The following is a 10,106-nucleotide window of genomic DNA, read 5'->3' as shown; positions in this document are numbered from 1 at the left end:
TTTAAAAAAAAAAGTTATAATTTTTTTTTAATTGTTGTTATTAGATGTAATTGTGCAAAAAGAGAAGGGCATTATTATGGAAAAAGTCAAATTTATCAACCAAAATGCCCTTTCTCTTTATCAATCAATTAACATATACTAAAAGCGAACCTAAAGTGACACTTGTCACAATGTCATTAATAATTTTCCCGCCCATTTTACTTTCCGTTTTTACGAAGATTCTGTAAGGAAATCATTTTATAATAATGAAAAATATCTTTTTTCCAGTTAAAATTCTTAACAATAATAACTCTCCATATAAACCCAAATACTACCAATATTTTTATATTTACTTTTGAATTAATATTATATTATTATGAGTAAATTTTTTTTTTTATAAATTCAATACAAAAATAACTCTTTAAAAAATTAATAACAACCGTGCATTGCACTATAGATATATTTTTTAGAGGATTGATTAATAACTCTTTTTATATTATTATGAGTATTGTACTATAGATATATTTTTTTGAGGATTGATTCATATTATATATTTTTTTTTACGGGCATATTATATTTTTTTTTTTGACGGGCATATTATATTACTCTATTAATATTATGAGTATTGTAGTAATTTTTTTTTTGAGAAAAAATACGAAGTATTAGACTTAACGTGTATAGCACGGGCCTAAGCTGGTCTACTCCATACGTAGTATTTATTACTAAATGAAAAAAAACAAAAAATTGAAGATAGTTTGACAATCATTGCAATCCTTGACTCAGCAAACTCGTTTTTCATACCTTTCATTTCATTTCATTCATTGTTCCGCCGTAAGCATCCTTCTCTCATTTCCTATCGTGCGCTCTAATCTGCTACTGGTAAATCTCTCTCTCTCTCTCTCTCTCTCTCTCTCTCTCTCTCTCTCTCTCTCTTAATTCTGCTATTACTCTTTTCTAGGGTTTATATTCTTTCGAACAAATCATAAATTTCTCATGTAATTATTGCATTCCAGCTCCTTCGCAAAACCCTAGAATTAGAATTTGGTTTTTCCAGATCTTTTCATAGTTTTGTCGAATTCGATTTGAAATTTATGCATAATTACATGGTTTTGTTTGTTGAATTTTGATTCTAATGAGATTTTATATGTTTCAGGAACAATGAGCAGCCGTTCAAGGAGAACTCTTTATGTGGGTAACCTTCCTGGGGATATCAGAGAGAGGGAAGTTGAAGATTTGTTTTATAAGGTATAATTATTAGGTATTTTTGGCTTAATTATGCTTTGTTTAGTTGATTAATTTTATTTGCTACATATACAATGTGTTTGGAGTTTGGAGGTGATTATTCGAAGCGAAGGAAAATTGTTTAATTTATTTTACTTTATTTGGATATTGATTGGGGGATGAGAATGGAGTAATGGTATTAAATTTCATTTCCCTTTTAATTCCTGAAAGCTTTTCGAAGTAGAAAAGCTCGGGTTTCACTCTTTGCGGGTGTCTCTGAATGCATTGTTAATGTTTTGTTTGTGGGAAATGTGTTTGTTAAGCATTATGTGGGTCAAAATTATTGTTAATGAAGAGTATAACTATGTTAAGTGCTTCGATGAGAGCTCTTTGTGTTTTGGAATTGTGAAGTTTTGTCTTTGAGAAAAAAATCTCGGTGATTTATATGCTTGCTTACTATTTAATTCTTTTACATTGTTAACTGAGCCTACTGAGGTATGTAGGGTAGCTTTTAAAAACCTTTTGACGAGTGAGTGGTTTCTGTATTGCTGGCCAATTTTTGTATGTTGAATGTATTGGGGTATAGTCAACGAGTATTTCTCAGGGGATGACATACTGGTCTGTGTAGCTAACCCCATCGTTATGGGATTGATGCTTTTAATCAGTTTTGTGGTGTTCTAGTTTTCAAGTATGGTTAGGCTACTTGAAGTTAGCAATTTGTAAAGCTAACAAAAATAAATTTGATGCTCTAAAACACGTGCTTATGATGTTGCTGATTCCTTGTTGTAGTATGGACCCATTGCTCATATTGACTTGAAGATTCCACCAAGACCTCCAGGTTATGCATTTGTTGAGGTGAGCTTTTCTTCTGAATTGTGAGAAATGGCAACGGGAATGATGAGAGAAGAATAATATTAGTACATGTTTGTGCGACTCCATCGCAGTTTTTGTTCTCAAAAAATTCATCTTGTGCTGGTTATTTGGTTGTAATTATTGCTTTCTGTAACAGTTTGAGGAGGCTCGTCATGCTCAAGATGCTATAGATGGCCGTGATGGTTATGACTTTGATGGGCATCGTCTGCGGGTTAGTCTGCTGTATTTGTACTGCTTGACATATAAGATATAACTATTTGCAATATTTTTCTATAGAGCATAGAGCTGACTTGACAAATTTACTTTGACGTTTTCAAGGTTGAGCTTGCTCATGGTGGGCGTGGAAACTCATCATCAACTGACCGCTATAGCAGTCACAGTGGTGGTGGAGGACGCCGTGGCGTTTCTAAACATACTGAGTATCGTGGTAAGTTTTGGATTTGATTGTTTCCATGGATTTGATATTAGTTGGCTAGCTAATGGATTCTAATCTTTATTTCTTACTACCTTCAATGCAGTGGTGATAAGTGGATTACCTTCTTCTGCTTCCTGGCAAGATTTAAAGGTATATATGTATTTCAGTTGATCATTTTGGTCACATGTCAATCTCAACATCTCCAAATGCATGCATCAAATATTATTGTCCCTCTAAATCCAAATGTGATTCTTACTTGCCAACTTTTCTAGGATCATATGCGGAAGGCAGGAGATGTTTGTTTTTCTCAAGTTTTTCGTGACGGTAGTGGTAAGTTTTTTGACCCTTACATATGATATTTTTATGGATATTTTAATCATGTAATGCAGAGTCAATACTAAACTGATTTTTTTTGGTAGTAGTGCTATACGGCCTATACCCTTTTGAATGTTTCTACACTTTTTGTTTTAACCAAATGTATGTAAAAGCTATCCTAGCCTTTGGTGGATACCTTTTGTGACAGTGTGAGGCACTCAGGTATGAGTGGTGGCTTGTTAATTCTTGTTGAAAAGTAGCCATTTACCTTGTTAATGCAATGCTTTGTCTATTACATTGACTTCGTTGCTTTGATGCCAATTCATTTGCTGAAATAAAGTCTCCTTAATACTCCTTGCTCCTTCATTGTTTTGATGCCAAATCATTTGCTGAAATAAAGTCTCCTTTCAATACTTTTGCACTTATCATATCCACCAGACCACCACCACACCATGCACACCCTTTTATGCTTTCCCCTTTTCCATAGCCCCCATCAATATAGGGTCCAATCAGAACTCTTGCTAGTGCCTAGTGATCAAGGGCCAAAAAATCTGGTGGCGAAAAAATTGCTGGGAATTATTAGGTGATATTTTGTTCAGTCTTGGCTACAGAGATAGGGCTAATTATAGAAATTTCTTGTTGTGCATCTGAATTTGGTGTATGGTTCCTCCAGTGTATTCGTGGTTGAAATATGATGGCACTAAATTTATAAGCTGTGAGTGTAAAGTATTTCTTCAAGAGGTACTACAGAGGGAGTTTGGAAAAAGATGTGTTGTTCATCAGATACAATTACTAGGTTTGTAGTTGATGGGTAATAATATGTCTTTTAATAAAAGATTGGAAGCCAAATTGCCCATTTGAGGGGCAGAGTGTGGGATCTACTTTATATTTCGCAAAGAGTGAATTGCAGTACATATATACTGCTCTTAGGATTGATTCTGCACAATGGGATAGATACATTTCCCCCCTTTTTTGGTAGTAGGTTAGGGTAACCTTTGAATTAGCTAGGAGGACCGAGGATGACAACCGACAGGTAGTGTGAATGACAACTGATGAAGGACAAGAAAGTAGAGGTGGTGGTCTAACTTATACTACCTCCGTTCTTTTTAGTTGACACGTATTCCTTTTTAGGAAGTTTCTTTTTAGTTGACACGTTTCCTTTTTGGGTAAATTTTTTACCTTGTATTTACAAGCTACCCCACTTGCTTTTTCATTCTCTATCACGCTCTCTCCTCTCCTTAATATATGTGCCTAAATCAAACTTGTCAACTAAATAGAAACGGAGGAAGTAGTAGTTAGTGAGAAATTGCCTCAGCTATAATGTATGGAGTGTGTTTAGACTTTGGGTGGATGATATTGTACTATTGCTACTAATAAATTGATACTTGTATGACCCTTTATTCTACGTCTATTTCTGCCTGGACGTTGCAGTCTTCAAGAAGGAATGTTACCTATGAGCTTGTCTATAGTAGAAGTCAATTACGTCTTGCCGAGAAGGGTGGAGAGGGATTTCCTATGAGCTTTTGATGCCCAGACTCGGCAGCATTTACCCCATCCAAACCCATTGCGACCCAACCTGGGTGGAGAAACGGGATACGAGGGCTCATTAGGGGAAAACCTAACCCATCACTGAATCAAGAGGTAGGTCAGATAATCTTAGTTAGGGTTTTAAAAACAAAATCTAAACATCAGGGCACCGAATCAGGGATAAAGAGAATGCAAACCTGGGGGTTTTGGTTGCCTGAGTGATATGGGCCACCATAACATTTACCGGCTGTCATTGCTCTTGCTTTGCTGCATAGAGAGGAGAGAGAAGAGGGTGTGCATTCGATAAGGCAGTGTTGGAAGTATGAGGGGGTGAATTGGTCAACAATTAAGTTAACTTGACAACTTAAATATGTAACACTATACAGCTGGTAGCACTCCTTTCTTTTTCTTTATCAAATAAACCTCCTTTTCCCTCTGTCTTATTCTCATGCAGTCTGCTAGTTTCAAAACTGTAAAGCATATTTAATTTCCCTGTTAAAATTTACAAAATTTATAAACATAATTTGCTGGTCCCTGAGCCCATGTTTAGTACCTGGACATTTAACAAACGTGTCCCTGAGTCTTTGAATTTTCCTGTAGCTGACCCTTGGATCCATATATGAGTCTCATAATTTGCTGGTCCCCGAGCCCATGTTTAATATCTGGACATTTATCAAACGTGTCCCTGAGTCTTTGAATTTGAATTTTCCTGTAGCTGACGCTTGGATCCATATGACCATATATGAGTCTGACAGTTGTATCTAAGTTTAAGCAGCTTGGAAGTTCATTGTTTGAAGTTTGATATTCTTAAAGTTAGAGGTGTTCTGAGTTCTGACCAAGATCACTCTTAGCTAGGCTGGAAGGATTGTCTTCAAAATTGTAAAGTTAACTTTCATGTAATTTTGCAAGGATTGTTTTCAAATTGTATAGTTAACTTTCATGTAATTTTTGCTCTGTTTGTTTGGTCCTGCACATAGCTGCAATGCCCATTATGTTTAATAACCTGATATTTTAGAATGATAAAAGTTAGCATTTTATATTGTTGATGACCAGATCGGCTGATAATTTTCTGTGCAGGTACTACTGGGATTGTAGATTACACCAATTATGAAGACATGAAGAATGCTGTATGTTCTTTCTTTTCATTCCTTGCCTCCTTCGGTTTTGCAGCCATGAATTACTATAAATTTGTTTCTACTTTGTTACTACAGATCAGGAAGCTTGATGACTCGGAATTTCGCAATGCTTTTTCCCGGTCATATGTTCGTGTATGGGCCATCATTCTCTCACCTGACATTTATTCATCACAGTAACTTTAACATCTGCGACACTATATCAGCAGTAGAGTGTCTGTAAAATATATGTAAACCCCCTTTTATTAATTATTTTCAGGTGAAGGAATATAAAGGCAGTCGTAGTCCAAGGGGTAGGAGCAAAAGCCACAGTCGAAGCAGAAGCCGAAGCAGAAGCCGTGGTCGGAGTTATAGTAGGAGCAGAAGTCCAAGGTTTAATTATTTTCATCTAGCAGAATAAGCTTCAGTAATATATCTGGTTACAAATGTGGTTATTTATGCTTACTCTTCATATCATGCAGCAAATCCCCCAAGAAGGCCTCACGCCGATCACCTGCTAGATCTCGTTCTAGATCGGTATCATCTAAGTCTAGATCAAGGTCCCGCTCTTTGTCTAGGTATGTTGTATTCTCCTACCTGCATATTATTCCAGAAAATTGCTCTAATAAATGTTAAATGTCTTTTTTCACTAGTACCTCAGGCTATATTTTCATAGATGATAAAGATGAATGGTCTTAGATATTGATGGGACATTTTACGTAGACATTGCTATAGCCGCAAGACCATTTCTAGCTTAGAAGTTTGTTCTATTGTTTTCTTATCTGTTCTTAAGTGTCATTATCTGATGTTTGATGTTCGATTTTTCTTCCCTGTTCCAACCCCTTTTCTTTTGGGGTGAGAGGAATGGGAAGAGGGAGTCCACCCCCCTCCCTCTCTAACAAAAATAGAAAGAAAAATCACTGAGCCCTACCTTGTGGTGAGGGAGGATGAGGACAGCTGAATAATAATACAAAAATAATTGTATCTGCTAATATAGTATCAGTAAGCAGAATAATGATATGGCTCGAACCTTTTAAAACCCTATCAATTGTAAGAGTGGGTGGTGGTTGTTTAGGCCTGAGAGGAGGGAGGATTGGGAAGATGGTTTTCGTGAACGCTTGGTACTTTTTCTTTTTGCTCTGATGCTAGCACATCCATATCATTGCTTGTGGGATGAATAGGCACTCGGTTAGACTGCTTTCTTTCCCCCTTTAAATATATATGTATGAAGGTTGCATGTTTGTTTGTTTAGATTTGGATATGTGCAGCAATGTTGGGATTGCAAATTAGGATCTGGATATTTGCGGCTTTTTGGGGATTGCAAATTAGGATCAGGATGAGTTATTTTTCAAATGCCTCAAATCTTTTGGTTGTGAGGTATGCGGCTGTTTTTTTTGAGTGGCAGCTTTGGATACCTTCGTGGTCTGTTTGTTCTAATACATTTAGCATCACATGTCCATGAGTGCTAGATTTGGGACACAGAAGATCATGGACTGCCTTATTAAAGCTGGAATACTGGACTAATTGCTTATTGGATATTGGAGCAATCTGGATTCTTTGGATTTGTTCGTACAATCTGGAAGGGATGCTCTGCTTCATATCTATAGATGCATTGACTTTGTAGTATGGTGCTGTTCCAAAAGGTTTACGTTTCCATGTAGAGGCTTGTTTGCCTGGTTTCATAGATGTTAAAAGCTTTTATATTTTAATCCCTTGCTAAAGATACTTTTCTTTTTGTTCCTGCCTGAGTATGAATATGGTTACACTGTCGTGCGAGAGGAATCAAGGCTTTTGGGTCAAGGTCTGAAAGATTGTTGAGGACATGTGGATAATAAATTGCGTTGTTTCTGGAACTTTTGCAGATCACGATCAAGGTCCAGGTCCCCAGTGCCATCTGTAAGTACACATCTATTGCTTTTATTGGTTTTATTGCAGAGCTCATTTTTGTTATAGGTTAAAATCGTTGAACTATATAATCTCCTATTTATCGTTACTTTGAATGGGGTCTAAGACCCTTTTTATTGTTTGGGTAGGATATTTAGTTAGCTAGGCTTGTTTTATGTTATTCTGTCCATGTGCAGCAAAAGAAAAATTTGAGCAAAAGCCCCAAGAAGGGTAGCCCCAGCCCCCGTCGGGAACGGAGCAAGAGCTTGAGCAAGAGCCCAAGCAGGAGCAGGAGCAGGAGCAAGAGCAAGAGTAAGAGCAAGAGTCCATCCAGGTACAAGTCTACTGAAACAATGGCTATATTCTTGCTTTTGTAGAACATCATATTATATTATTGCAAGATCTTATTTGGAAAATTTGGATAACAGGTAAAGCTGTGTTGGCTCAATTGCCTTAGCCGTTGCAAATCTCCATATTGGTTGCAAGTACTCAATTGGTCAAAGTTGTGGGAGATTAACTGCAAATAGAGATATTGGAAGGCTGGCATTTCTCAAGTATGATTATGTACTTAGAAGAGTGTTGTTTTTAAATTTTAGTATCATATGTTTGGTACTAAGGGTCTTTGGTAAACATTAGTACATTACTTTGTGATGACCAAGGGTCTTGTCATCGGTAAACTTTGAATCTTTTGCTACTGGATAAACATAGAATTGCTTCAGTTATGTCTAAACTGTTCTTTTTTGTTGATTAATCACTCCAGTTGTGTTTGGTAAGGATTTTAATCATTTTATGCTTTTCTGATCTCGTGGTAACATCAAGCAGTGCACCCAAATTCCTTGGGGTTGGCGCTCACAAATTAGTGAGATTCGATCAACATGAAAGTCGTATTACTCTAATCATTGACCTTATTGAAAATTAAGTAGCTAGAAGACATGTTGAGGTTTGACATGTTGAGGTTTGAGGCCAGCATATAAGAACAGTTGTAATTAAGCCTGTAGCAAGATTATAGTCCTCAACACTTCAACTATGTGGTTGAAGAACAAACAATGATAATGTTTCGTCAACACCATAGGCCTTTTGTATTGCAACAAACGTAACATACTTGATCATTTAACCTATACCTATAGCCAAGTATATCTTTAGTAAGTTCTCGCGCTGATCGTTAGACCTTCATTCTGATACCATCAATCTTGGGTGGTTGAGCTATAGTCTATAGGTGATAGGGTGTCATGACATTCTTTCAACGGCAATATGTAAAGGGTCTCACCATTTTGGCTGTGCAATACGTGGCTCTAGGTATAAATGGAATGGAGGATGGATTTTGCTGTGATTTGCTCAACTTATGTGAGTGTGTGATGCTTTGTTGAATTGCGGGTGTTATCATTGGAGTTGTTGGTAGATAATTTAGGCGGAGTTGCATCAATAGGAGAACGATGTGGGTGGAGATGTAAACTTGTAATGCTATATCTCAAATAAAAGTCGTTGTCGGATTTGACCAATTTAAAGGTAATATAAAAAATAATTTAGTGGGTGATCATATTTTTGTTTTGGTAGAGAGTAATTAATAAAGGCTATGAGGTTTTATTTTTTGTTAGAAAATCCTATTGTACCGATGTCTTTTACATGTTAAATCAGTCTAGCTTTGCAGGTCATACTCATTGAGAGTAAGAGGTTAAAAAAAGAGAAACATCACCCCAAAGAGCACGTATAAGTCACGAGGCCAAACTTTTAACATTAGGAGGAAACCAAGCTTTGCTTGGTGAACAAAGGGGCTATGAGGTGGAAGATGATTACTTACTTAGAGAAGGAGAATGGTAGATATAGGCATGTAGCTCATGGATGATTAAGTGATACTATAGGATGTAAGTTTTGATTGGAGAATTAATGTGATCTTTCTTGATTGTAGTGTATTAGTATATATAGCCTCCCTTGATGTGGAATCCTAATTGATATTTCTTGAAAGTGGTCCACGAATCTTCTCCCACACATCAAGATTACCTCAAATGTATCAAAATATTGATAACTCATCTTTATTTAAGTGTGTTAATCATCAAGGAACAAATAAAATTAAAATTGTGTCGAATATTATAAAACGATGTGGGTTCGGATTTACAACGATTAAACATTTTTCCTCTCTACTTTATATTAAATCGTTGCAAATAATATGAGACGGAGGTAGTATATATTTGTGTATGAATTGTGACAACATTTCCCGATCTGTGACGAAAGGATGTAGAATATTCTAATGAAAATAACCAAGGGAGAGGTAACACTAGTAGCACTGATTATTCGAAGATTCCCAAATCGGTGGATCTCTTAGTGCAGACAAAGTTGTGGTTGTTAGGAAGTAATGAAACAACGAAACAATTGAAGCCATACATTTAATGAACTAGAAAAAGGAAGCAAATGGATAGAGATAAAAGCACATGGGTATGCCACTATGTCCAACTTAATTACTTAACATTATCGGTCATATACTCATATGAAATGATTTTCATGGACCTTATATAATCTTATATTATAGTCTTTTTATGTATATTAAAATCTTGGGATTACGTCTAATTGACGCTAGTTTAATGTTTAAGCATTAGGACCACATCTATGTTTACTTACCAAGAGATTTTGCTTTGTAAATCATTCCTAAATTGGCCCATATACAAAGTTGCTTCTTTTATTATTATTAGAATATAAAAATAATAGGTTTCAAAAAAAAAAAAAAAGAATATAAAAATAATAAAGTTTTATTTTTGTACTTTTAGGAATAGTTACTTGAAACCCTA

The 10,106-nt window shown here is 35.9% G+C and overlaps 1 protein-coding gene across 5 annotated transcripts; it reads left to right on the top strand.

Moving 5' to 3' along the window:
• Positions 1–715: 715 nt before the first annotated feature.
• LOC145618591 (serine/arginine-rich-splicing factor SR34-like) lies at positions 716–8,102 on the top strand. Of its 5 annotated transcripts, XM_081673367.1 has the most exons (14): positions 717–858; positions 1,133–1,224; positions 1,990–2,055; positions 2,210–2,284; positions 2,392–2,500; positions 2,592–2,638; positions 2,761–2,818; positions 5,408–5,457; positions 5,542–5,598; positions 5,723–5,835; positions 5,925–6,020; positions 7,305–7,338; positions 7,524–7,660; positions 7,755–8,102. In XM_081673367.1, exons 2-14 carry the CDS (start codon positions 1,138–1,140, stop codon positions 7,756–7,758), a joined length of 933 nt encoding a protein of 310 aa, XP_081529493.1. In that variant the 5' UTR covers positions 717–858; positions 1,133–1,137; the 3' UTR covers positions 7,759–8,102. The 5 variants fall into 5 exon arrangements, with proteins under 5 accessions (XP_081529495.1, XP_081529497.1, XP_081529498.1 ...); XM_081673369.1 differs by lacking the exons at positions 7,524–7,660; positions 7,755–8,102 and adding an exon at positions 6,733–6,819 and having other exon boundaries at positions 716–858; positions 6,912–7,338; XM_081673371.1 differs by lacking the exons at positions 7,524–7,660; positions 7,755–8,102 and adding an exon at positions 6,695–6,819 and having other exon boundaries at positions 716–858; positions 6,912–7,338.
• The last annotated feature ends 2,004 nt before the right edge of the window (positions 8,103–10,106 follow it).

This window comes from Chenopodium album, chromosome 26 (genome assembly GCF_948465745.1).
Source record: "Chenopodium album chromosome 26, dcCheAlbu1.1, whole genome shotgun sequence".
In the NCBI taxonomy this organism is placed as follows: Eukaryota; Viridiplantae; Streptophyta; class Magnoliopsida; order Caryophyllales; family Amaranthaceae; genus Chenopodium; species Chenopodium album.
This window is presented reverse-complemented; position numbering and strand designations above follow the sequence as displayed.

Excerpts from the sequence above, each read along its gene's own strand:
- LOC145618591 (XM_081673367.1), top strand. The coding sequence starts at position 1,138 with ATGAGCAGCCGTTCAAGGAGAACTCTTTATGTGGGTAACCTTCCTGGG. Across the intron at positions 2,501-2,591 it reads TAAACATACTGAGTATCGTG|TGGTGATAAGTGGATTACCT; the intron begins GTAAGTTTTGGA and ends CCTTCAATGCAG. Across the intron at positions 5,836-5,924 it reads AGTAGGAGCAGAAGTCCAAG|CAAATCCCCCAAGAAGGCCT; the intron begins GTTTAATTATTT and ends CATATCATGCAG.